The sequence below is a fragment of the Ursus arctos genome, unplaced genomic scaffold (genome assembly GCF_023065955.2).
Source record: "Ursus arctos isolate Adak ecotype North America unplaced genomic scaffold, UrsArc2.0 scaffold_7, whole genome shotgun sequence".
NCBI classification, from domain to species: Eukaryota; Metazoa; Chordata; class Mammalia; order Carnivora; family Ursidae; genus Ursus; species Ursus arctos.
The window spans coordinates 18,941,419-18,969,248 of record NW_026623089.1 but is presented as its reverse complement, the minus strand read 5'-3'; the positions used below and the strand labels follow the sequence as shown (position 1 = coordinate 18,969,248).

Below are 27,830 nucleotides of genomic sequence, written 5' to 3'. Positions count from 1 at the left end.
GCTTGGGGATTTTCTCTCTCCCTCTTCCCTGGCCCTCCCCTTGCTTGAGCACACTCATGCAACACTCTCTCTCTCTCAAATAAATGAATAAATCTTTTTTTTTTTAAAAAGGATCTGAAGGGGGTTTCTTTGATGTATATACTTTTGGTAGACCATACTTTATTAGTTCAGAGCTGATACTCTTTTTATGGAAAAGTGTTAGAGTAACTCACTTCACTTTTTTAATGCAGTGAGAGCATTTTTTGCCTTTAGTAATTAGTTTTTATGAATTATTTTTTTTTATGAATCTGGTAAACTCATGTTTGTTGATTAAAGTTGCATGGCACTTAGTTTGTACCACTTTCTGTGGTTTTTTGCCATATCTATTTTTTTCAAGATTTTATTTATTTTAGAGAGTGTGTGCGTGGGTGAGCAGTAAAAGGGCAGAGGGAGAGAGAGAGAGAGAGAATCTCAAGCAGACTCTGTGCGAAGCGTGGAGCCCGACATGGGGCTCAGTCTCACAATCCTGAGAGCACAACCTGAGCCAAAACCAAGAGTTGGACACTCAGCTGACTAAGCTGACTTAATATATGCCCTGCCATATATTTTTAAATAAGATTTTAAAGATGCTTTTGCTTATTTTATTTAATGGTCACTACCCCTGTTAGACAGTTATTTTTGTTGATATTTAAAGCATACCATTTTTGGGGTACCAGGCTGGCTCAGTCAGTAGAGCATGTGACTCTTGGGGTTGTGAGTTTAAGCCCATGTTGGGTGTAGAGTTTCCTTAAAAAATAATAGTCATACCATTTTTGTTATATGTATATATATATGTATGTATATATGTATATATGTATATATTTTTTTAAGATTTTATTTTAGAGAGAGTGCACACAAGTGGGGGCAGGGGCAGAGGAAGAGAGAGAGAATCTCAAGCAGACTCCACACTGAGCATGGAGACCAACACAGGGCTTTGATCTCACAACCCTGAGATCATGACCTGAGCTAAAACCAAGGGTTGGATGCTCAACCAACTGAGCCACCTAAGTACCCCTGTTACATTTCTGAAAGTATCATTATAGCTTTTTAAAAATACAGAGTGATAGTTTCCCCCTTGTAAAAAATACTTTGTTCTTTCAAAGTGTGGAGTTCATCTTTTATACCTTACCGTGTTGAGTGAGAAAAATAATGGTGATGGGATATTCTTCCTTCATTTTTAATTTATAGTTTTATTCATAAATTAGATTTATGAATATATCAATTCTGTTTGGATTTTCATTTGATAAATTTCATTTAAATAAAGGACATATGGGTGCGTAGTTATATGCACTGCACAAATTACCTTCTTGAAGTGATATTCAAACCTTAGCATACGAATACTTTTTCAAGGTAGAGTTCTTAAAGAGCAGTCTGTAGTTATGTAATAATTATTTTTCTAAAATTTGTAGATCAACCAGATGGCTACAGCACCAGATTCTCAGAGACTAAAGCTGTTAAGAGAAGTAGCTGGAACTAGAGTATACGATGAACGAAAAGAAGAAAGCATATCTTTAATGAAAGAAACAGGTAAAGAAATGTGATTCTGCCTTATTTTATGAATTACTTTTTCATTGTGTTATAGTTGAAAGGGATTCTGTTTTCTATACTGTTTGAAAATTTGCCTATGTACTGAAGAGAAAGAAAATTAGTTTGTGACATTTTAAATTTTGAGATTTCAAATAATTTCTTTAAAGAATTGCTGTTCGATAATAATGCCTTTATAGTTCAACTATTTTGTGTCTCCACTGTCGTTAGTGAAGGTAACAGATTTGGAGGCAATCCTCAAAAAAAATTGCTGTATCAGCTGGCATTAGGTTTTAAGTTGTTTAGGAGCAAGTAAATGGAAAACTTTGAATCTTCCTTAGTACATCTATTATGGAAACCCTACTTTGCTTTTCACGTGCTGTGTTCTGTCATCTCTTAGAATCAGACATTCTTGAGTTCAAAATCTGACTGATAATTAACTGACACTGTGACTTTTGTAAAATTCTTTTTCATAGTTTATGGTGGTGAGTAGAGGAGCAGAGTAGCACCACAATTGGAAGGTATAGTGGATGTTCAATATATGGCAATTATAGATAATGCTATTATGATAAAAGTTGAAAGTCAGTGACACCAATGATATTACTAGGGTTTTGTTTTTTCTTTTTAATATTGTGGGAAGACATAGTTGCCTTTAAAGGAAGTTTAAACTGAGGCCCTTAGCACATGTAATATTATAAGAACTAGTGAACACTGGTTCAAAAAGATATGTGCACCTGTATGTTCATTACAGCATTACTTAACAGTAGCCAAGAGGTAGAAGCAACCTAAGTGTCCATCAGTAGATGAATGGATAAAGAATATGTGGTGTATGTATACGATGGAATATTACTCACCCACTTTTCAAAAAATGAGACCCTGCCATTTGTGACAACATGGATGAACCTAGAGGGTGTTATACTGATGAAATAAGATAGAGAAAGGCAAATACATCATTTCACTAATATTTGGAATCTAAAAAAACCTAGCAAACAAAATAGATTCATAAAAACAGAGAACAAACTAGTAGTTGCCAGGGTGGTGGTGCAAGGGGAAGATGGGTGAAATAGGTAAAAAGGATTAAAAGGAAAGACTTTCAGTTACAAAGTAAGTCACGGAGATGAAAAGTACAGGAGAGAATATAGGCCATGATAGTCTAATGACATTGTGTGGTGACAGATGGTAACTACACTTAGCACAGTGAGCATTGTGTAATGTAACGAATTACAGAATCACTATATTGTGTACCTGAAACTGATATAACATTGTATATCAACTAAAATAATAAAAAGTGTCACCATGTGTAACTTTGTTCTCTGGTGCTTTTCATAACAAAGCATTTGTCATTTTAGTATCTTAGATTTGGTTACCACATGCTATCCTATAATGCTGTAGTTCTTAAGATTAATTTTAACTCATGTTATAGTTGAGAATAGATACTATTTACATAAAACTTTTATTCAACTCCTTCACCCCTCTCATTTCTTTTTAAGAGGGCAAACGGGAAAAAATCAATGAGTTACTAAAATATATTGAAGAGAGATTACATACCTTAGAGGAAGAAAAGGAAGAACTAGCTCAGTATCAAAAGTGGGATAAAATGAGAAGAGCCCTGGAATATACCATTTACAACCAGGAACTTAATGAGACTCGTGCTAAACTTGATGAGGTAAAAGAATTTTGTTACTTAAATTCAGAGTGATTTTATTTTAATGAATATGTTAAGCTCATTCTATATTTATACTTCTCATTGATTTTTTAAATAGAAACTTAAAAAAAATTTTTAAACCTCTTAATGAAATCGTTGGTCAGTAAATTTGTTCTTTCAGTTTATTCCAAGGAAAATGCCTAGACCTGTATGGTCCTTGCTATAGTTTTATCTGAAATGTAATCAGGTGGTGGTGCAAGGCAAACCAAAATGAGGGACGCCACCTTTAAAAGCCTCGTGAAGGGGGTCTGGAAAGCCCCACATTGGGGGTGGAGTTTATGTATTAAAAAAAAAAAAAAAGCATCATGAATTTTTTTCTTGGCTTTTTAAAATGTATTTTGTAATTAGTATTGCTGACTTTTTGTCCAAAAATTTGTTTTCTGTAATACTTAACTGAAGGAGCTTTCTACTTAAAACCACTAAAAATTAAAACAAAACAAAACAAACAAAAAAAAACCTCTTCAAGTGAATGATTTTTTAGCAGATATTTTACAATTTTACTACAGTTATGAAGTGTTAAGTAAATACAAAATGAATTAGAAATTACAGCTTTTTGTTCCTTCCAGCTTTCTGCTAAGCGAGAGACTAGTGGAGAAAAATCCAGACAATTAAGAGATGCCCAGCAGGATGCAAGAGATAAGATGGAGGTAAGATTATAAACTAGGCTTGGATATTTTTTGACCACAGTAAATCCTTTTGTACCAGAATTATGGAATGGTAACTTCACCTGGCTGTCATTGGGGTTGAGTATTGGAAAGACGGAATAGTACTGAAAGTGTAAATGAAGGAAAAAGGGACAGAACTAATGGTGTAAAAACTGCTGTTACACTTCTAATTGTCTGACTCATTTCTGTTTCATACTTTTTGACTAGGATATTGAGCGCCAAGTAAGAGAACTGAAAACAAAAATTTCAGCTATGAAAGAAGAAAAGGAGCAGCTCAGCGCTGAAAGACAAGAGCAGATTAAGCAGAGGACTAAATTGGAGCTTAAAGCCAAGGATTTACAAGATGAATTGGCAGGCAATAGTGAACAAAGGGTAAGTTAAAATGCTAAAAATGAAAGATGTGAATGTTCAGTTGAGTAGGAATTGCAGAAGACCATCCTTTCTGTGATGGGGGTGCATGCTTAAATTTTTGTAAAAGATCTGGCACATTAAAATAATCTCTACTCAAGTAGCAACTCATACTGTCTCCTTGTTTCTTTTATTTAAAAATTAGTTTTGTGGGGCGCCTGGGTGGCACAGCGGTTGAGCGTCTGCCTTCGGCTCAGGGCGTGATCCCGGCGTTGTGGGATCGAGCCCCACATCAGGCTCCTCCGCTATGAGCCTGCTTCTTCCTCTCCCACTCCCCCTGCTTGTGTTCCCTCTCTCGCTGGCTGTCTCTGTCTCTGTCAAATAAATAATAAATAAAATCTTTAAAAAAAAAAATAAATAAAATAAAAATTAGTTTTGTGTTGCAGGATGAGTTTTCCCATGAATTTTTTTCATGAGAAAATATGCTAAACTTAAAGCAGAAATTTTTCAGGTTGCATTTTTACTTACCCTGCTTTATTTACAGAAACGCTTATTAAAAGAGAGGCAGAAGCTGCTTGAAAAAATAGAAGAAAAGCAGAAAGAACTGGCAGAAACAGAACCCAAATTCAACAGCGTGAAAGAAAAAGAAGAGCGAGGAATTGCTAGGTCTGCGATTTCTTTCACCAACACTTTTTTTTTTTTTTTTTTTTTTTAATGATTTTTTATTATATTATGTTAGTCACCATACAGTACATCCCCGGTTTCCGATGTAAGGCTCGATTATTCATTAGTTGTGTATAACACCCAGTGCACCATGCAATACGCGCCCTCCTTACTACCCATCACCGGCCTACCCATTCCCCCACCCCCCTCCCCTCTGAAGTCCTCAGTTTGTTTCTCATAGTCCATAGTCTCTCATGTTTCATTCCCCCTTCTGATTACCCCCCCTTTCTTTATCCCTTTCTTCCCCTACCGATCATCCTAGTTCTTATGTTCCATAGATGAGAGAAATCATATGATAGTTGTCTTTCTCTGCTTGACTTATTTCACTTAGCATTATCTCCTCCAGTGCTGTCCATGTTGTAGCAAATGTTGAGAACTCGTTCTTTCTGATAGCTGAGTAATATTCCATTGTATATATGGACCACAACTTCTTAATCCAGTCATCTGTTGAAGGGCATCTCGGCTCCTTCCACGATTTAGCTATTGTGGACATTGCTGCTATGAACATTGGGGTGCATATGGCCCTTCTCTTCACTACGTCTGTATCTTTGGGGTAAATACCCAGTAGTGCAATGGCTGGATCATAGGGTAGCTCAATTTTTAACTTTTTAAGGGACCTCCACACTGTTTTCCAGAGTGGCTGTACCAACTTGCATTCCCACCAACAATGTAGGAGGGATCCCCTTTCTCCACATCCTCTCCAACAATTGTTGTTTCTTGCCTTGTCTATTTTTGCCATTCTAACTGGCGTAAGGTGGTATCTCAGTGTGGTTTTGATTTGAATTTCCTTGATGGCTAATGATTTTGAACATTTTTTCATGTGTCTGTTAGCCATTTGTATGTCTTCATTGGAAAAGTGTCTGTTCATATCTTCTGCCCATTTTTTGATTTGTTTATTTGTTTCTCGTGTACTGAGTTTGAGAAGTTCTTTGTAGATCTTGGATACCAGTCCTTTATCTGTAGTGTCATTTGCAAATATATTCTCCCATTCCGTGGGCTGCCTCTTAGTTTTTCTGACTGTTTCCTTGGATGTGCAGAAACTTTTAATCTTGATGAAGTCCCATAAATTCATTTTATCTTTTGTTTCTCTTGCCTTTGGGGATGTGTCATGAAAAAGGTTGCTTTGGCCGATGTCGTAGAGGTTGCTGCCTATGTTCTCCTCTAGAATTTTGATGGATTCCTGTCTCACATTGAGGTCTTTCATCCATTTGGAGTTTATTTTTGTGTATGGTGTGAGATAGTGGTCAAGTTTCATTCTCTTGCATGTAGCTGTCCAATTTTCCCAGCACCATTTATTGAAGAGACTGTCTTTTTCCCACCGGATGTTTTTTCCTGCTTTATCAAATATTAGTTGCCCAAAGAGCCGAGGGTCCATTTCTGGGCTCTCTATTCTGTTCCACTGGTCTATGTGTCTATTTTTGTGCCAGTACCATGCTGTCTTTGTGATCACAGCTTTGTAGTACAGCTCGAAATCCGGCATTGTGATGCCCCCAGCTTTGTTTTTCCTTTTCAACAGTTCCTTGGAGATTCGGGGCCTTTTCTGTTTCCATACAAATTTAAGGACTGTTTGTTCCAGTTCTTTGAAAAATGTCCTTGGTATTTTGATCGGGATAGCATTGAAAGTGTAGATTGCTCTGGGTAGCATGGACATTTTAACTATGTTAATTCTTCCGATCCATGAGCATGGAATATCTTTCCATCTTTTTATGTCTTCCTCAATGTCTTTCAAGAGTGATTTATAGTTTCTAGAATATAGGTCCTTTACGTCTCTGGTTAAGTTAATTCCAAGGTAACGTATGGTTTTTGGTGCTATTGTAAATGGGATGGATTCCCTAATTTCTCTTTCTTCGGTCTCGTTATTCGTGTATAGAAATGCAACTGATTTCTGAGCATTTATTTTGTATCCTGCCACGTTACTGAATTGCTCTATAACTTCTAATAGTTTGGGAGTGGCTTCTTTTGGGTTTTCTATATAGAGTATCATGTCATCTGCAAAGAGAGACATTTTGACTTCTTCTTTGCCAATTTGAATACCTTTGATCCCTTTTTGTCGTCTGATTGCTGTTGCAAGGACTTCTAGTACTATGTTGAATAATAGTGGCGAGAGTGGGCATCCTTGTCGAGTTCCTGATCTTAAGGGAAAGGCTTCCAGCTTTTCCCCATTGAGAATAATATTTGCAGTAGGCTTTTCATAGATGGCTTTTATGAGATTGAGAAATGTACCTTCTATTCCTACACTCTGAAGGGTTTTAATCAGGAAAGGATGCTGTATTTTGTCAAATGCTTTTTCGGCATCGATTGAGAGGATCATATGGTTCCTGAGTCTTTTCTTGTTGATATGATGTATCACGCTGATTGATTTGCGAATATTGAACCATGCTTGCATCCCAGGTATGAATCCCACTTGATCGTGATGGATAATCCTTTTAATGTACTGTTGGATTCTATTAGCAAGTATCTTGTTGAGGATTTTGGCGTCCATATTCATTAGGGAAATCGGTCTGTAATTCTCCTTTTTGATGGGGTCTTTGCCTGGTTTGGGGATCAATGTAATATTGGCCTCATAGAATGAGTTTTTCACCAACACTTCTACCTTTCTACATAGCTCCTCTGTGAAAGCTAAATAGTTACAAGTTAAGAAGAAAGGGCAAAAGTTAAATCCAATTTCAAAGTAAAGCTACTGTGGGCCAAGTGTTATTGTATACATATCACGTAAATTTTTTTCACTCAGAAGCCCTAAGAGATTCACATTATCCTCACTGTAAGTTCAACAGATTTGAGGCTCTGGGAGCTTAAATAACTTGCCTAAGATAAATAACTTGCCTAGATGTCATTGGGCTTTTTAAAACATGGATGGTGGTTTTTGGGGATTTTTTTGTTTTTGTTTTTTACCCATATGACATCTTACTCTGTTTCATCCTATTTCCTTTTTTCATTGCTCTTTTAGCATCTAAACATTTTACTAACTCTCTGTAGATTGAACATGCCAGCTTTGCTGATTTCATGGTTTAGTGCATTATTATGTTTTTATGCCACCAGTATTTGATTTAGTGATTTCCTTTACCCCTTTTTTCTGATTTTTTTTCTTATTGTTTGATAGGGTTGTCTGTAATCTGTATTTATTCTAGTATTTTATATATTGTAAATATTTTCTTTGTCTTTCTCCTGCCTTTTAACCTTGATATAGTGTCTTTTATTGTAAAGAATTAGAAACATTTATATAGTTATATAGTTTGAAAATTCTTTAGATATAGGATATTAGAACTGTCTCTAGCTTTACTAACCCAGACCTGGAGTAAAAACATTGTCTGCCTAAAATCCTTAGGATATGGGCTGTTTCACATGACTTTAACTGATTTTTTCAAAATGAAATTTACGTAGTACTAGTCCAGGGAGCTCTATTAGATACCAGTTGCTTTTTATATTTTTTTTTAATGGAATTTTTAAAATGGTTATTGTCTGTGTGCTCTTGACATATCAGTTGCAGTTAAACTTGCTTATTTTCTTGTCTCCTTTTTAATCCATTCTTTTCTTCTGTTTTGTATAGATTGGCCCAAGCTACCCAGGAAAGAACAGATCTTTATGCAAAGCAGGGCCGAGGAAGCCAGTTTACATCAAAAGAAGAAAGGGATAAGTGGATTAAAAAAGAACTCAAGTCTTTAGATCAGGCTATTAATGACAAGAAAAGACAGATTGCTGCTATCCATAAGGATTTGGAGGACACTGAGGCAAATAAGGAGAAAAACCTAGAGCAGTATAATGTAAGAACTTCTATAGCTGCTTTGTGAAAATCTTTTGGAAGACATGTACATTTTACCTATTTATTTTTTATTTTTGAGCAGTTAAATTGCTACTCTTAAAATATACAAAACAGGTACTTATTTAGAAAAGACCAGCACAATTTAATATTTATATACATAATATTTGTACATATACATTAATATTTATCTGGTAGTTTTCCTTTTCAAGGAAGATTTTTTCCATATCTGCGAGTGTTCGTGTCAGATTGAGTATATTTTAAGATATATTTTTATGAATTGATATAATGTTCCTGAACTACCCTTAATTTTAACATGATAAACAAGTCTAAAATGTAACTTTAGAGTAAGTAATTTAAATTTTTTTCCATTTTTATAGTCTTTCACAATTCTCCGTTGATTTAATAACTTACTCCAAAATATATTTTTTATTGGTTAAGGCAGTGGTGATTTTATAAGATTTTCTAAATGAATAAAACATTACCTACTATGCATGTTTAGTAGCATTTTCTTAAAAATTGAAATAGAAGGTAAAATCATTTCCAGAATAAGAAAGATCTCACGTTATTTAAAATGAGAAGGGGGGAAAAATGCTTTGTTAAGTGTTATGTTTGGCTCTATATAGGTGATTGGAGGATGATAGAAGTGATGAGAAGGGAGTGTGTAGGACAAGTGTAGGGTGAGAAAGTTATATACGTACCTACACAGAGGAACCCTCTTACCTCATGAGATCTGCACCAGTTGGTTATTGGTTTATATCAAAAAAGTTACTAAATGAATAAAATCTTCATATATGTATGTGTATATATTTAAATTTTATATGTGATATTTGTATTACTTATAGATATGTAAGCATACATATATTTATATATATCCTAAGTATTTTGCTTAAAAAGATAAATGTATGCTCATGTACCAATCTTTTTTTAAGACCCTTTTTTTAGAGTAGTTTTGGGTTCACACCAAAATTGGGAGGAAGGTAAGGTACAGAGGTTTCCCATATACCTCCTCCCCCCACAAATGCATAGCCTCCCCCATTATCAACAGCTCCTACCAGAGTACATACCAGTCTTTTCATGTAGAGCCCAAGATGTTTGAGTATGAGTAGCGGTTGGGAGTTCTCAGGAGACTTTTAGTTATGAGCCATACGTGTAAATATAGTTCTCCTTAAAGCTGGATGAGAACAGATTTCAGGATTCAATCTAGGATCATGTATTGCATTTAGTTGTCGTATTTCTGTTGTCTTTCATAATCTGGATCAGTTTCCTAGTCTTTAACTTCGTGATTTAGCATTTTGAATTACTGTATTTTGTTATAAAGTGCATATTACATATTAATATATGCATTTATATATTAGGTCATTTCTCCCTGATCTTTTAGAGTTGATATTCCCATTTAATTCAGTTTTTAGTGAGTCACCTTTGAGTGTATCCAAAATGAAAACAAGTTTTTAAAGAAACAGCTCTTTTCTTTGCCTTCATGTTCTGTTTAATATTTAATCACAGCATAAACAAAAAACGAAAACATAGTGGGGAGCAAACCCAGCGGGCTCTGTAATCATAAATAACTGGTAGAAAAGTGACCAGGAGTAATAGACAGTAGCCTCCTAGCCTCTAGAGTCCAGTATGCTTTAGTCAGCATATTTTATGGAGGGAATGGAAAACACAGGTTGATCCAGGTAGGTAGTTATTTGGAAATTAATTAATATTGTTTCAGCTGTGATGGCTACATGCCCTTTCCTGAATGAAAGAAAGAAAATGTGTATGTCATGAGTTCATTGAAACAACCTCAGCAAATGCTCCTTTTGAAACAGCCTGGTGATGAGCCAAGATTTTTCAGTGGAGTTTTTATTCATTCTTTCTCAAGCTTGAACTTCATTATATTTTGCAGTATTTCAGCTACACCTTCCACTGGTGAAGTCTGTCCTCTATACTGGATAGAGATGATTTTATAGTGCTGATTGAATTATGTAGAATGACCTTTGCTTCTTAGTATAATTCTCAATCATATGTGTGTGGAGGGAGTGGTGTGAAAACTATTGACTGCAGTATTTTGAGCATTTGTGAATGTATGTTTTTCTTCTAAAATTCTAGTAGAAAGGTTTAGATCATTAGCAAATTCTATTTTAGCATAATTTTTGAGAGTATTTTATGGTTATGTTTTCTCTTGATGTGCTCTTTGCCTAAAGGCATTTTTAAAAAGTTAGAACTGGATTTTTAACAGCTTCATTAAGGTTCAATTGACATAAAATAAATTGCATGTGTTTAAAATGTATCATTTGATAAGTTTTGACATATGAATGTATCTGTGAAATCATCACCACAGTCATCACCACAGTTAACAAGCCTGTTCATCACCCCAAGGTGTTTCCCCTTCCTTCTTCCCCTGTTATCCCCTAGTAACTATTGATCTTGCTCTCACTATGGATTAGTTTGCATGAAATTGGATTTTAAGTTTAAATTATTTTTATTTCTATAGAAACTGGATCAGGATCTTAATGAAGTCAAAGCTCGAGTAGAAGAACTGGACAGAAAATACTACGAAGTCAAAAATAAGAAAGACGAATTACAAAGTGAAAGAAAGTTAGTATAGACTAAAATATGCCTTAATTTTTTTGAGTAACACTAATTACTGGCTGTTAAATGTCTTTAAGTTATAAATGAGCTAGGGATACCTGGCTGGCTCAGTTGGTGGAGCATATGCAATTCTTGATCTTGGGGTTGTGAGTTCAAGCCCCACTTTGGGTGTAGAGATTACTTAAAAAAAATCTTGGGCCGCCTGGGTGGCTCGGTTGGTTAAACATCTGCCTTAGGCTCAGGTCATAATCCCAGTGTCCTGGGATCATGCCCTGAGTCGGGCTTCCTGCTCAGCAGGGAGGTCTTCTCCCTCACCCTCTCCCTTCTACTTGTGCACTTGTGTTCCCCCCGCCCATCTCTCTCTCTCTCTCAAATAAATAAAATGTTTTTAAAAATTTTTAAAGAAAAAGTTACAAATGAAGTATTCAAGTTTGATGTTTTTTAAGTATTTTCCCTAAATTATATACTGTTGGTGCATCTTCTTAATGCTTTTAAAATTAAAGACAGTCTTATTTTTATTGATTAGTTACTTGTGGAGAGAGGAGAATGCAGAACAGCAAGCACTTGCTGCTAAAAGAGAAGATCTTGAAAAGAAACAGCAGCTTCTTAGAGCAGCAACAGGAAAGGTGAGCAGGTTCTTTCATTACTTCAGTTTACATTGAGCCAATCATTACATAAGAATTTGTAAGTTTTCTAGCTGTAAATCCTTGGTTCCAGGTGACAAATAAGAGTGCAAATCACTTGTCTTATAAATTTGAAATGATGGGTCTTGTTTAAGCAGCCTTACTATGACCCATTCATTAATGATAGCACTTTGGATTTTTAGATGAAGAGTCCCATTTTTAATGTTAGTGTCGGAACAGAACCCATAATATAAAGTGTTTGTGTAGTTGGCATTTTTCAAGGGGGTGATGTGGTGTTGGGGAGGGTTTTTATTTTAATCTCTGAACTATTTTTTAATATATAGAGTAAAGGGTTTGTTTCTTACCAGCAGGAGCGCCACTGGAAATACTATTTTAATATTTTTCACCTCTGACAATTTAACAGGCTATTTTAAATGGAATAGACAGCATAAACAAAGTACTGGACCACTTTCGTAGGAAAGGAATAAACCAGCATGTTCAAAATGGCTATCACGGCATCGTGATGAATAACTTCGAATGTGAGCCTGCTTTCTACACATGCGTGGAAGTCACTGCTGGCAACAGGTGAAGTTTTTGTTTGATATTTTGAATTTATAAAGGAAAGAAGGAATAAGAATAAGAAGCAGCTTTTTGGAATTTTAGTACACTGTATCTCCCATTACCTTCTTTTATCCTAGTTGCTTACTTAATTTTTTAAAGATGTACGTGTTAAGTATTCCTAATTTTAGAAGCTAGAACTCTCTCTTTTGGGGTTTCCTCTCCCTCCCCCCATTGGAATTTTCTAAGTAGTTTCCCTCCCACCCTACCCCAGTACAAATGGGTTGCATAGAAAAAAAGTGAATTGTTTGCTTAAATGTTTATAGCACTTTAAGGTCTAGCAATAAAGATGTGTCTTGTTTTGTTTACATGCAGGTTATTTTATCATATTGTTGATTCGGATGAAGTCAGCACAAAGATTTTGATGGAGTTTAATAAAATGAATCTTCCTGGAGAGGTCACTTTTCTGCCTCTTAACAAGTTAGATGTCAGGGATACTGCCTATCCTGAAACCAATGTGAGTTGGTGTGTGTGAAGATGTATCTTTTTTTCAATAAGTTATTTCTTATTGTGGTTAGCACATGCTAGTGCACAGGCACTGTGCGTTAGGATTCACTGGTCTGTGAGATAAACATGCTTTTCTTCCCTTACAGCATAGTCACTACTAGGAAGGGATTGGAAGGGAGACAGGTCACAGCCAACACATGAAGCAAATCATTGCAAATGTGTAAAGTGTTAAAATACATAAGTACAGGATACTTTGAGAGATTATCCCCGGGTGACAAAATTAAGGAGAAGAAATCCCTGAGGAACTGTCATTTGAAGTGAATATTTTTTAAGTTTTTTGAATATACTTTTAAAATGGTTTATAAATTTGATAAAAATGTCTAGCAAGCTGATAGTCCCTGAAAACAATGTTGCTTTTGTTACTTGTTGGTATACATTTAAATGAATTAAAAATATTCCTCAGACAGTGTTCTTGAGAAAAATGTAATTGCTTTGAGGTATTTGGTTTCATAATGTTGATGGTATTAGCAACTATTTTACTTATCCTAGTCTAAGGTTAAAGCTGAAACTCTATGATAATAGTTTAAGTGGTACAGTGAGAATCTTTTTTTTTTTTTAAGGTTTTATTTATTTATTAGCACAAGAGGGAGGAGGGGCAGAGGGAGTAGGAGAAGCAGATCCGCCACTGAGCAGGGAACCCCACATGGGGCTTGATCCCAGGACCCCTGGATCATGACCTGAGCTGAATTCATATGCTTAACCGAGCTACCCAGGTGCCTCTGAAACAGGGAGAATCTTTAAAGCTCTACCTTAAAGCATCCAGCTTTTTCTTCTTTTAAATCTATAAATTATCCTTGATAGTTCTGGGGGAGGAAATATTTAATCACAAATGTGATCACAAGTGTGATACTGTGAATGAAGCAAGACTCAAGATTGCATGTAGTGTGATTCCCTTTAAACACATAAACAGGGGCACCTGGGTGGCTCAGTCGATCAGGCATCCTGCTTTTGATTTCAGCTCAGGTCATGATCCTCATAGTCCTGGGACCAAGCCCCACATCGGGCTCCACACTCATGGGGAGTCTGATTGAGATTCTCTCTGTCCTCCCTCTGCCCCTTACCAACCCCCCCAAAAATAAATAAATAAAATCTTAAAAATGAATAAACACATAAAACTAAATTTAGATGATAGAATTAGAAAGACATGCAAGGTAATGGTTATCACAAAAGTTATGATAGTGGTCACCTCCAACACTATGTGATTAGAAAAGAGGCACACTTCTTAGGGTCAGCAGTGTTTTATTTCTTGTCCTCCATGGTAGTTACATTGGTGTTCTCTTTATAATTATTGATTTAAGCTTAACAATATTTGTTGCATTTTTCTGTATGTAGGTTATGTTTCCTAATTTGAAAATTAGAAAAATATTTCCTAACAGTTTATAAGAACATAAAAAGGGAAAATTTTATATGAAAAAATATTTTCTTGATTATCTAAGACATATATAATAAAATGAAAACATTTTGAAGAAATACCATTAGTTACATTTATTTAGCTTTTTTTTTTTTTTAAAGAGCGCATATGCAAGCCAGCCGGGAGGTGGGGGAAATGAGAGGGGGAGGGAGAGAGAGAATCTTAAGCAGGCTCCATGCTTAGCATGGAGCCTGACATGGGGCTTGATCTCACAACCCTGAGATCATGACCTGATCCCAAATCAAAAGTCAGACGCTCACCTGACTGAGCCCCAGGCACCCCTATTGAGCCCTTCTGTGTGACAGATGCTATTCTGTGTTTCACATATCATTAATTTGTCTAGTCTTAACAACTTTATCAGGAAAGTACTGTTAATCACAGTTTTATGGATTAAGTAACTGTTAAATGGAGAAGTTAAGCAGCTTGTCCAGAGTGTACATCTGATGAGTGTCAGAACTAGGATTTGAGCTTGAGCTGTCTGACTCCAGAGCCACTATACTCTTTGTCATTTTGATCTGCTCTTGAAAACTTAGATGATTACATAATTTCCAGGATATTTCAGTAGTGATTTTTCTAATTTCTTCAGATTAAAAAAAAACAGTAGTTTTGAAATATGAAGGCATTTGTGTTTATTTGTATTTCATAAGGATGTAATTCATAATTCTGTTAATATGTTTTAATTAACTGTGTTGTGATCTCTTTGCTGACAAAATATTCATTTTTAGGATGCGATTCCTATGATAAGTAAATTGAGGTACAATCCCAGATTTGACAAAGCTTTCAAACACGTGTTTGGGAAAACACTTATTTGTCGTAGCATGGAAGTTTCAACCCAGCTAGCCCGTGCTTTCACTATGGACTGCATTACCCTGGAAGGTTTGTAATAGTAATTCTTAGCTTTGAACAAATAAATTCCATTTTAGTTTTAAGAATGTTTCAAAATTCACGTCCAGTTTATTGTCTTTTTTGAATAGTTGGTTTGTTTGAGTCCAGACAGAATCCACACTTTATATTTAGTTGATGTTTCTTAAGTATAATCATTTGGTCTATAGTAGGGATTCTTAACGTTTTTTGCACTGTGGACTCCTTTGGCTCTTTGGTATAGCCTGTGAGCCCTTTCTTAAAATGTTTTTAAGTGTGTAAAATAAATACTTTGGATCACAAAAGAAACCAGTCATATTGACATGGTAATCACAATATTTTTTCAAATATGACATAGTAATTCTTGAAGGTATTAAAAAACAAGATTTAGCAGTGGATCTAATAAATGTATCTTTTGAAGTACTGATACATGAAAACAATATTTTGAGATTTGCAACGAGTATAATCTGATCGAAAATAGCTGCTATTTCTCTTGGTAACAGAGTTACAAGTACTGATAATACCACTGTGGTTCTTATTTGTTATAACAGAAGGAATTGCTAAATTTCATTTTGAAGCTAAGATAAAAATAAAGATGTAAATTATTTTTCCTACCTAAGTCATGGATATCCTGAACTTTATCCATGGAGTCTAGGTTAGGAACCTCGAGTATATAAGTTCACATGCCCTCATTTAAAAATTTTTTCCTTTTCTTTATAATTTATTGATGAGAGGAGGTAACATGCCCCCCCCCCCAGCTTTATCTCTGTAGATTTTTTTGTTGTTTTGAACTACCTCTGAGAATAAGTTATAAAAGTTATGATACTTTATTTCTAAAAGTTAAGTATGTATATCTCATAAGAGTATGGTCACTCTCCTTAATAACCCCAGGTATCATTGTTACACCTAAGAAATTTAACATAACCCAATAATATCATCATCTAAAAAGTATCTACATTAAAATTTTACCAATTGTCCCAAAATATTTTTCTTTTTTCTTTTTTTTTTAAAGATCAGGACAGGGTTGGGATGGGACAGCAGAAATGAGGGCCTCTTTTTTTTTTTTTTTTTTTTTTTAATTTTATTTATTTATTTGACAGAGAGACAGCCAGTGAGAGAGGGAACACAGGCAGGGGGAGTGGGAGAGGAAGAAGCAGGCTTCCAGTGGAGGAGCCTGATGTGGGGCTCGATCCCATAACGCCCGGGATCACGCCCTGAGCCGAAGGCAGACGCTTAACGACTGAGCCACCCAGGCGCCCCCCAAAATATTTTTCTATCCAGGATCCAATCAAGGATGCATGCAATGTCCTCTCTTTGGATTCTTTCAATATAGGACAGCTCCTGTTCCTTCCCACCCTCAGGAAATTGACTTTCTCATAGAATGTCCCATTTTCTGGATTTGTCTTACTGCTTCCTCATCTTTAGATTTGGTTTAAACATTCTTGGCATGAACTTCTTATTGTGTTACACAATGTGTCCCACTGTTAGTAATGCTGAGTTTGACCAGTAACAATCTCTCAGTTGTAAAGGTGCCCTTTCCTCTTCATAATTAATAATGGTATGTGGGACTGTGCTTTAAGATAACATGAATATCAGGTTCCCCTACAGCTTTTTTTTTTTTTTTTTTAAGATTTTATTTATTCATTTGAGACAGAGCATGAGCAGGGGAAAGGGGGAAAGGGAGAGGGAGAAGCAGACTCCCCGCTGAGCCAGGAGCCGGACATGTGGGGTTAGATCCCAGGACCTGGAGATCATGACCTGAACTGAAGACAGCCACTTAACCATCTGAGCCACCCAGGCATCCCACCCCAACAACTTTCTTACCAGTGGTTTGACTCAATACACTGGGGGTTTCCAAATGGTGATTCTTAAATTCTGTTAAGGCTCCTGTGTTTTCTTTTCTTTTTTTTTTTTTTTTAAGAGAGAAAGAGCTAGCAGGTGTGGGCTCTCAAGCAAGTTCCATACTTAGTGCAGAGCCTGACATGGGGCTCAATCTTACCACCCTGAGATCATGACCTGAGCTGAAATCAAGAGTCGGATGCAAGTCGGGCGCCTGGGTGGCTCAGTCGTTAAGCGTCTGCCTTCCGCTCAGGACGTGATCCCAGGGTTCTGGGATTGAGCCCCGCGTCGGGCTCCCTGCTCCGCTGGGAGCCTGCTTCTTCCTCTCCCACTCTCCCTGCTTGTGTTCCCTCTCTTGCTGTCTCTCTGTCAAATAAATAAAATCTTTGAAAAAAAAAAAAAAAGGCGGATGCTTAACCAACTGAGCCACCCAGACACCCCCTATCTCTATGCTTTTAAAAGCATTCAACTTCTCAAGACTTGCCATTATTATTACCTTTGATGTTTACATTTTCCCACTTGTGGCCAGTGGAATTCCAGACTCCCAAGTCCTATGTCCTATTGACCTGTCCCCATTGGTCTTTAGCACTTCCTTTTCTGGCAGATGTTCAGGTTCACCTAGAAGGCACATTTTTTAAATGCAGATTTTAACAGTTGGAAAACAAGTTTTTCAGAGTGGCTTAAATCCTTTTAAATTCTCATTAAGTAGTTAAAGCCTTTAGATTAGTTGTTTGATTGTAAGTCAGTATCACTGAATAAAGAAATTGTTATACAGAATTTCTACCTTCCTTGTGCTTTGTTTATAGGTGACCAAGTTAGTCATCGGGGTGCTCTAACCGGAGGTTATTATGACACAAGGAAATCTAGACTTGAATTGCAAAAAGATGTTAGAAAAGCAGAAGAAGAACTAGGTGAGCTTGAAGCAAAGCTCAATGAAAACCTGCGCAGAAATATTGAAAATATCTTTTTCTCTTGTGCTACTGTGGAGAACTGTGTTTGGGTTGAAATATATAATCTTTTACATGTTAAGTGTGTTTTTGCATATATACAGTGGGGAAAAATTCCACATTTGACTTTTATTTAAGCATGGGAGCTTCTATTGTCAAAACTTAACTTCTGAAGACAAGGAAAAAACTCTTGTAACATTGATTCTTTCCTTAGCTGTTAATATTTAAAGCTAATAGCAGTGAGTCAGTCTATTTCTGAGGGCAAAGAACCTGAGGTGCACTAAAATTTAAAGTTATAGAGGAAACTGAGGATTGATCAGAATTGTAAAAGGAAAACGAGGTTAGTGTTTCAAAGAAGGGTGGAGGGCCTCTGTAATGCCACATATACTGCATAGAAGTTAAACATAGGGGTTGAAAAATGTGCATCAGATTTTTATTTCAAGGTCATTTAGTGCAGATGTAGTATTAGTGGAGGACATAGCTGTCAACATTCAAGTCTTAGTAAACACAGTACTCTCAATTCTTTCAAATAAAACTGGTGTTCCATGAAGAGTGGCTAGTTTAGCTCACAGCAGAAACATTGTACCTGTACATTTTCTTAAAATAACCACAGTACTTTGGTATAAGGCAAAAGTGCTTTATATGTACTTCGAATTATGTCACACAATTTAAAAAATAGAGGTACTTGTGGGGCACCTACCTTGCTTAGTCGGTAGAGCACCCAACTCTTCATCTCCGGGTCATGAGTTTAAGGCCCACATTGGGTGCGAAGATTACTTCATATATATATATGTATACACACACACATATACACACTCGAGTATCGAGAACAACCATTTTTACGGAGTCATTGGGATATTCTTAAAGGTTTTTGTTTGTTTTGGGTTTTTTTGTTTTTTTGAGAGAGTAAGCTAGAGAGCAGAAAGAGGGAGAGGGAGAAGCAGTCTCCCCACTGAGCAGGGAGCCCGATGTGGGACTCAATCCCAGGACCCCAGGATCATGACCTGAGCCGAAGGCAGACGCTTAACCGACTGAGCCACCCAAGTGCCCTGGGATATTCTTAATTGAAACTGGCAATTTTTTTTTTAAACTGAGTTTATAGCTTCTGTGCCATCAGTGCAAGCAACAGCACAGAGCAAAAGGTATATAAACATGTTAGTTTTGACTTTGCAGGGGTCTGCAGAGCTTATTTAGAACTGCCCAAATTTGGCAAGATGTTGGCACAAAGAAAACATTGGGAAACACTGAAAAAGGATATTGACAACATATATCAACTACCTTCCTGTATTTGATAATCCAGCTAGGTGGTATTATTTTTCTACGTTGGGCAGGGCTCCGCTTCATAAATAACTACCTTCTGTAGTGCTTTAAGCGTAATAGATTACACAGTTAATACTTCTTGAATGAAAAGATACAAGAAATAATATACTTCATTTAGATTCTGTTAGGGTTTCCTAAGAATTTTTTTTATATAGCTTTAAGTAAAATATATAAGTTATTTTGAGAGAGAAATGGTGGATAAGATGTTTTAAGCTTCTTTATGATTGAACACAGTGTAGTATTTAATTTAGCATTATTATGGTCTGTAAATTTGGGGAAATAACTTTTATTTCGAGGTAAAACGAAGGGGATATACACTGTTTTTAAAAGAACTTGAGAGAATTTTCCTTAGCCATGTATATGGATTAATAATGAAATTGATCAGTTGATGAACCAAATGCAGCAGATAGAGACCCAGCAAAGGAAATTTAAAGCATCTCGAGATAGCATATTATCAGAAATGAAGATGCTAAAAGAGAAGAGGCAGCAGTCAGAGAAAACTTTTATGCCAAAGGTTCGTAAGTATGTCCCTTTTGTTAAAATTTATTTTAATTATTTAAAATTGGAATGGACCATATGTTATGTAGATGATCCTTTGGAGTTCACATGTTCCATTTTTTTGTAGACCCATACTTTTGGACATCTCTGTCTATATTGCACTTACACCCATGGGTACCCAGGGTCTCCTTTTGTAGTCCACATTCAGATTGTCCAGCTTCATTGAACAAGTAGGCATTTTGAGCTATGGCAAATAGTATTTTCTGATAATCATTAATTTCTTAGTAATCATTTTTGTCTGTTAAGCACTATTTATGGAGTTGTTTGAATATTTTATTTTATCCAGATTAAACAGGGAAGAAACCAAACTGTTATTGCTAAATTACAAATAATAACACACATTAGTCTCATAAGCTTCAACAAAAACTGTTTAGTCCATCAGTAGTACTAAAACAATAGTTTTTAATTGTCCAGCTATACCACCCTAACACATTCTAGCAGTCTTTTCTTTTTGTTCTTATTAATATGCAAGAAGATTTTTATATGATTCAGTCATGGAATATGATTGGTCCCACATATGGTGATATTGTATCATAAATATTTTTCTTATTGCTGTTTAGTTCTGATTATTAAGTGGATACCTAATAGTTACTTGAGTTGATATGGTTTAGTTCACTTTAATATCAAATATAGATTATTCTCAGTTTTTCACTATTATAAGTAATACAGTGATTAATACCTTTATTAATGGATGATCTGTCACATAGCAACGTAGCTTACAAAGTTTGGAGGCAAGTTTGCATGCTATGGAGTCCACCAGAGAATCGTTGAAAGCAGAATTGGGAACTGATTTGCTTTCACAACTTAGTCTGGAAGATCAGAAGAGAGTAGATGCACTGAATGATGAAATTCGTCAACTTCAGCAGGCAAGTACAATTTATATAAGTATAAATTTTCATTTATAATTGGCTATTGTGAAAAGTTTCTTGCTACTAAGGGAATGCAAAAGAAGGGAACATTGAGAAAATAGAAAAATGAGACCTGAACTTCTCATACCCATAAGGGTAATTAAGTTTTTCTAAACCATTCAGGGTTTGTTAGGATTATACAGGAAGTTTTCATTTTCTTCATCTTATTTAATGCACTTTTATTATTAGTAAGATTGAGCTTGTTAGCTTTCCTGTCTCTGTTGATCTGATTACCTTTACATGATTAATATTGTTTTGATTAAACACTTTTTTTAAGATTTATTTATTAGAGCAGGGTGGGGGAAGAGGAACAGGGGGAGAGGGGCAAGCAGACTCTGTGCTCTGCACAGAGCCCGACCTGGGTCTCAATCCCAGGACCCTGAGGTCCTGACATGAGTGAGAATCAAAAGTTGGATGCTAAACGGACTGAATCACCCAGGCACCCCTTGATAAAGCATTTGATTTTTGTATATAGAGATGTAAACACTAAGTCCAAAAAAAATGAAAAGTAGATAAATATTTTTGGCAGCCTGTCTTATAAAAAGAACCAAACACACAAACTTGGCATTCTGAATGGATAAGACAGAAAATGAAGAAAATATAGGGCTTTCAATTGCAGGTCATTTGAACGCAAGTAATGGAGAGGACAGCAGATTAACAGCATTCCTGTGTGTGAAATGTGCATGCCTATGTAGACAAATAATTTTTTTTTCTTCTAGGAAAACAGACAGTTGCTGAATGAAAGAATTAAATTAGAAGGTATTATTACTAGAGTAGAGACATACCTAAATGAGAATTTGAGGAAACGCTTGGACCAAGTAGAACAGGTATGTTCTTTTTTGCGGCTTCGTTGATGACCATAATCTTTGGAAAGAACTTATACACAAGTGGCTTTGACTGAGAGCATGGGCTTTGGGGACAGAAAGCATCTACCCTGGGTTGGAGTTCTAGCAGTGCCATCTAGTGTACAATCTTGTGCAAGTATTGTAATACTCCTAAGCCTCAAGTTTCCTCCGGTGAAAAATGAGCATAACTAATACCTGTTTTGTATGATTATCCTGGCACATTCTAGGTACTCAGTAAGTGTTATTAGTTACTAATGTTTTCTCAGTATAATCACTCACTGAGAAATTTTCTAGTTATTATATCATTACTTTTTCCCCCCTTTAATGGATACTTAATATTTGCAGTTATACAAAGTGTACTTTCTATCTCTCTTGAATGCTTATTCAGAATCACAGCTATTGGGGAAACTAATCTATAGCAATAGAAAGCAGAATGATCTGGGGCCATGAGTAGAGGGAACTGATTATAGAGGAGAACAAGGGAACTTCCTGGTTTAAAGAAAAAATCTGTATCTTCATTTTGGTGGTAGTTATGTGGGTGTATACATTGTCATAACTCACTGAGCTCTACACTTAAAATTGGCTCATTTTATTGGATATAAATTATACTTCATTGAGGTTAATAAAAAACAATGTTCATAGCATTATTTATAATAGTCAAAAACTAAAAACAGTACAAAGATATATCAACAATTGGAAGATGAAATAAATTTTTATATATTAATGCAAAAAACGTAACAGCTATTGGAAACTGTTGAAGTCATAATATTTTGAAACTAACAAAATTCATACTCTGTTATTTAATGATCTTAAGTTTCTTTTATCTTGCAGGAACTTAACGAACTGAGAGAGACAGAAGGGGGTACTGTTCTCACTGCTACAACCTCAGAACTTGAAGCAATCAATAAAAGAGTAAAAGATACTATGGCACGATCAGAAGGTAAATTTTTATTTAGTAAACAATTTTTTTGTATTTTGTTAAAAATTAGCTTATTTGATAAAATTGTTTACTACAAAATGAAATACCCAAATAGGCAAAACACGCACTAATAATTTTGTGTGTTTTCCATCACCATGAATAATTTATAGTGAATGGAGTTTAGTGGGTTGGTAATCAGTAGTAACCTTTATTTGGTTCAAATGTTTGTGACAATTTTATGAGAGACCATAATTATTAATTTTGTTGCCAAAAGTGTGAAATAGCTGAATTAAGTTTCTTATCACCTAGTTGCTGAGAAGAAAATTATTTTTTATAAACATCAGTAATGAGAAGTATATTCTTGATGACTGATGTACACTTCTAATTTTGTCCTGAATTAAGTGTTTCATGGATTTACACAGTCTAAAAACCTAAAACCTATGTATTTTGATAAACATGGCCGTTAAAATTTTTGGTCAAATAGCACTCTAGCTTTAAAATAGGTATTATGGCTTAATTTGTTTTCCCCCCCATTTTAGATTTGGACAATTCCATTGATAAAACCGAAGCTGGAATTAAGGAACTTCAGAAGAGTATGGAGCGCTGGAAAAATATGGAAAAAGAACACATGGATGCTATAAATCATGATACTAAAGAACTAGAAAAGATGACAAATCGACAAGGTATGCTACTGAAGAAGAAAGAAGAGTGTATGAAGAAAATTCGAGAACTTGGATCACTTCCCCAGGAAGCATTTGAAAAGTACCAGACACTGAGCCTCAAACAGGTATAAATTGTGTAGGTTTAAATCTGAAATCTTGTGGCAAATTTCTCTGCATGTGAATTTATTTATACATTTTTTTCTCTTTGTAGTTGTTTCGAAAACTTGAACAGTGCAACACAGAATTGAAGAAGTACAGCCATGTTAACAAAAAAGCTTTAGATCAGTTTGTAAATTTCTCTGAGCAGAAAGAAAAGTTAATAAAACGACAAGAAGAGTTGGATAGGGGGTACAAATCCATCATGGAACTGATGAATGTACTTGAACTTCGAAAATATGAAGCTATTCAGTTAACTTTCAAGCAGGTATGTTTCTGTTTGTATTTAATGCATAGACAAGACAAAAGCTTCGGCTGTTACTCAGTTTATTACTCAGTTTGTAAAGGTTTTAAAGTTTTTTTCCCACTGACAGTTGGATCTAATACAAGTGAACAAATCTAGCATATAGTTTTCTAACACAGTAATTAGAATGTCCTACACAGGATTCAGTCTGTTGCCCTTGTTAAAGTATTTGCGATTGCTTTTCAGTATTTGTCGTTGCTTTAAGAAATAATATGTGCAATGCCACCTAAGCAAAATTTATATTTGAGTCACCACCTAACTTAGTCATTTATTTGTTCATTCATTTTAAGGTATCCAAGAACTTCAGTGAAGTATTCCAGAAGTTGGTACCTGGTGGCAAAGCTACTTTGGTGATGAAGAAAGGAGATGTGGAGGGCAGTCAGTCTCAGGATGAAGGAGAAGGAAGTGGTGAAAGTGAGAGGGGTTCTGGGTCACAAAGCAGTGTCCCATCAGTTGACCAGTTCACTGGAGTTGGAATTAGGGTAAAATACCTTTATATCCAATTTTCCCCAGTATTGCCATAGTGGAATTTGTAGAATATTTTACAAATTAAATTGGTGCATTGTATGTGATTTAAGAGGTGATGGTAACTCAGTTAAATGTTCTCTTAGGTGTCCTTTACAGGAAAACAGGGTGAAATGAGAGAAATGCAACAGCTTTCTGGTGGACAGAAATCCTTGGTAGCTCTTGCTCTGATTTTCGCTATTCAGAAATGTGACCCAGCTCCTTTTTACCTATTTGATGAGATTGACCAGGCTCTGGATGCCCAGCACAGAAAGGCTGTGTCAGGTAGTTTGGGTTTGTACTTAACAATGAGAACTTGCTTAAAAATGATAGCTTGCCTATTTGGTAGTGATTTTTTTGTTGCCTAAGATATTTGGGGGGACTAGACAGGGTGTATATTCTGTAAATTTCTTTTAATAAGTTTTTTAGAATTTAGTATTAGACTACTTTACAAAGTTAATTCTGTGAGAGGTCAATGTGTTTGTCAGTTGAAAATCCTACTTCAGGGGCGCCTGGGTGGCGCAGTCCTTAAGCATCTGCCTTTGGCTCAGGGCGTGATCCCAGCGTTCTGGGATCAAGCCCCACATCAGGCTCCTCCGCTGGGAGCCTGCTTCTTCCTCTCCCACTCCCTCTGCTTGTGTGCCCTCTCTCTCTGGCTGTCTCTCTCTGTCAAATAAATAAATAAAATCTTTAAAAAAAAACCAAAAAACCCTACTTCAGTTAAACTTACACAGAAGTCTCCCTTTTTAAAACTTGTTTTTCTCAATGTTTGAATAGCCCCTGACATAAAAATATTGATTCTATATTTAAAGAATCTATATTTGGGGGCACCTGGGTGGCTCAGTCGATTATGCATCTGCCTTCAGCTCAGGTCATGATATCAGGGTCCTGGGATCAAGTCCTGTGTCAGGCTCCCTGCTCAGTGGAGAGTCTGCTTCTCCCTCTCCCTCTGCCCCTCCCACTACTCATGCTCGCACTCTCTCTCAAATAAATAAAATCTGAAAAAAAAAAAAATAGAATCTACATTTGATCTTTAATAAATTCAGAAGATTTTTGGGGACGTGGGTAGCAGGGAAAGGTTGTTCTTGTTTTTTGTGTGAGAAAACTTGTTTTGCTCTCTCATCTTTAATGTTGTGTTATAGTAGCTGCTGCTTCAGATTCTGTAACTTTAAGATATTGGGTAAAAGATCCATCCCTAATGTAAGAGAGTAAATTGGTAATTTTTGCAGATATATGCATGAAAAATAAAGTCACAGGCTGTTTTGAATTTTAGGTAAGAATGAGAATAGTTGCTCTTTATGTGTTCAATTCTGCTCAGTAAGGGGTTTTATTAAATTACTATTTCTTTTTGTAGATATGATTATGGAACTTGCTGTACACGCGCAGTTTATTACAACTACTTTTAGGCCTGAACTGCTTGAGTCAGCTGACAAATTCTATGGTGTAAAGTTTAGAAATAAGGTAATTTTTTTTTTACATTGAGTTTAAGTTTGTGTTGTACTTGTCAAATTCTTGTTTTATGTTACTTAAATTATGAAGGAAAACCTAGAAATTTGTTGCTTATCTTATGATGATGAGTTTGTAAAGAAAAAGCTTTTCTTTCAAATGCCTGCAACTTTTTTTTGTGGCATTCGTTACATTGATTTTATTTTCATTGGCATTAAGATGATATTTTCCTGTCTTTGTCTATTCAGTGCACAGTCTTTTAACAGTTACATACAGTCATTTCTGTTTGGCTGAGCCACACAGCTCTTCCTGATGTCTTCAGCCTTAAGATTCTTTGAAATAGCAAAATATAATATAAAATAAAATAAAAAACTGAAAAAAACACGTTTGATATTCAGACATGAGTACTTACCCGCATCTTCAGAGTTCTAAAATGTAGAATATTTTTTAAACTCATGCTTTCAACAAACACCATTATAAAGGTCTTATCCATCAGTGTTTTAGGCTCATTTGACTTGATTGTAAAATTTTTAAGTGATAAGCCATGTGTTTTAAATATTACTCTGTACAGTGAGAACACTGATTTTTTTTTTTAAGATTTAACACTGTTTTTAACATTTATTCTTCAGGTTAGTCATATTGACGTGATCACAGCAGAGATGGCCAAAGACTTTGTAGAAGATGATACTACTCATGGTTAAATGGAAAATATTGTCCACTGGTTTGGAAGTTGTGTATAGTAATATGATTCTCATACCCAGGAACTGTACATTTAAATCTAAATATGTAGTCACTACTAATAGTTTTCAGATTTAGAGCATACATACAGTCCTTTTATATTTCTGTCATTGTATTTTATAAGATACTATGTAATGTTAAACATTTCTACTTATAGTTTAAGAATTTTATTTCCCATACAACTTTTTGTAAAGTGTCCTGCTCCTGTTTTAAATCTTTTGAAACATGCTAAATATTCTTTCCTAATTATTTTATCAATTGCCTCTTTTTTTATAGCTGCAATTAAATAATTGGTTTATGACTAATTTAGTATTTTATGTGGCTTTTTATTTATAGTTGTATGATTAGAAACACATTTTTCTTAAATATCTGCTTTTTGTTTTGCCTAAGAAAAGGTCTGCCTTCACCTAAAAGAAGATTTTTTAAACGTGGCTTCATATTCTTTTGAAATACATCAGCAATTCCCAGTCCTGGCTGCATGCTTAAATCCACAGGGGAGCTTTAAACCGCTGGCGCATTTCCCTAGACCAGTGGTATCAAAATCTTTATGGAGCGGGATTCTGGTGGTTGCTAGTTCTAAAGTTCCCCCAGTGATTATGACCCTTGGTGAGGATTAGAACCCTTGCTTTAACTCATTGTAACAGTTCTTTAAGAATAATTTTTAATTTAAGAGGGCAGTGTATTTGCTAGAATTTGGGAAGGTAGTTTTAAGAGTAGCTAAGAACTGTAAGCCAAAAATTTGAGTCATAAAGTTTCCTTGTTTTCCTGATTAAGTAAAAGTTTGGAAAACTTTATTGTTGAAACTCTTTTAAAAATTTTTCCCCTTCAGATGAGGTCTTCGTTTTTTGTTTATTTATTGCTTTATTAAGATTTAATTCATTGACCATAAACTCCAGCTATTAAAATTATGCACTTCAGTACTTTTTTAGTATATTCACAGAATTGTGAACCCATCTCTACAGTCTAATTTTAGAACATTTTCATTACCCCACAAAGAAACCCTGTACCTATTAGCACTCACTCTGTATCTCCTACCACCTTCATCCTTTGGCAACCATAAATCGAGTTTTTGTCTCATACTATGGATTTGCCTGTTCTGGACATTTCATATCAATAAGACTCCTACAGTGTGGGGCCTTTTGTGACTGACTTGTCTGAGCATGTTTTTAAGGTTCATCCATGTTGTAGCACATATCCATAATTCATTCTTTTTTATTGCTGGGTGATATCCCATTGTAGGAATATATACTATGGTTTGTTTATCCAACCATTAGTTGGACACTTGGCTTGTTCTCATTTTTGCCTATTATAAATAACACTGCTATGAATATTCATGAATAATTTTTG

The 27,830-nt window shown here is 35.5% G+C and overlaps 1 protein-coding gene across 3 annotated transcripts in view; it reads left to right on the top strand.

Annotated features, from left to right (window-relative positions):
• Positions 1 to 26,788, top strand: part of SMC3 (structural maintenance of chromosomes 3) — a 39,589-nt gene extending 12,801 nt beyond the window's left edge. For all 3 annotated transcript variants that reach the window (XM_026494091.4, XM_048219122.2, XM_057308570.1), the window contains 22 exons: positions 1,428 to 1,545; positions 3,033 to 3,208; positions 3,814 to 3,894; positions 4,120 to 4,284; positions 4,805 to 4,926; positions 8,531 to 8,744; positions 11,220 to 11,323; positions 11,844 to 11,943; positions 12,365 to 12,525; positions 12,874 to 13,015; positions 15,202 to 15,352; positions 17,983 to 18,135; positions 19,806 to 19,957; positions 20,709 to 20,867; positions 21,629 to 21,736; positions 22,586 to 22,694; positions 23,213 to 23,460; positions 23,547 to 23,759; positions 24,086 to 24,277; positions 24,407 to 24,584; positions 25,654 to 25,760; positions 26,375 to 26,788. In XM_026494091.4, coding sequence (XP_026349876.1) covers positions 1,428 to 1,545; positions 3,033 to 3,208; positions 3,814 to 3,894; positions 4,120 to 4,284; positions 4,805 to 4,926; positions 8,531 to 8,744; positions 11,220 to 11,323; positions 11,844 to 11,943; positions 12,365 to 12,525; positions 12,874 to 13,015; positions 15,202 to 15,352; positions 17,983 to 18,135; positions 19,806 to 19,957; positions 20,709 to 20,867; positions 21,629 to 21,736; positions 22,586 to 22,694; positions 23,213 to 23,460; positions 23,547 to 23,759; positions 24,086 to 24,277; positions 24,407 to 24,584; positions 25,654 to 25,760; positions 26,375 to 26,446 — 3,225 coding nt within the window. In that variant the 3' untranslated portion in view covers positions 26,447 to 26,788. The remainder of the gene's footprint in view (positions 1 to 1,427; positions 1,546 to 3,032; positions 3,209 to 3,813; positions 3,895 to 4,119; positions 4,285 to 4,804; positions 4,927 to 8,530; positions 8,745 to 11,219; positions 11,324 to 11,843; positions 11,944 to 12,364; positions 12,526 to 12,873; positions 13,016 to 15,201; positions 15,353 to 17,982; positions 18,136 to 19,805; positions 19,958 to 20,708; positions 20,868 to 21,628; positions 21,737 to 22,585; positions 22,695 to 23,212; positions 23,461 to 23,546; positions 23,760 to 24,085; positions 24,278 to 24,406; positions 24,585 to 25,653; positions 25,761 to 26,374) is intronic.
• The last annotated feature ends 1,042 nt before the right edge of the window (positions 26,789 to 27,830 follow it).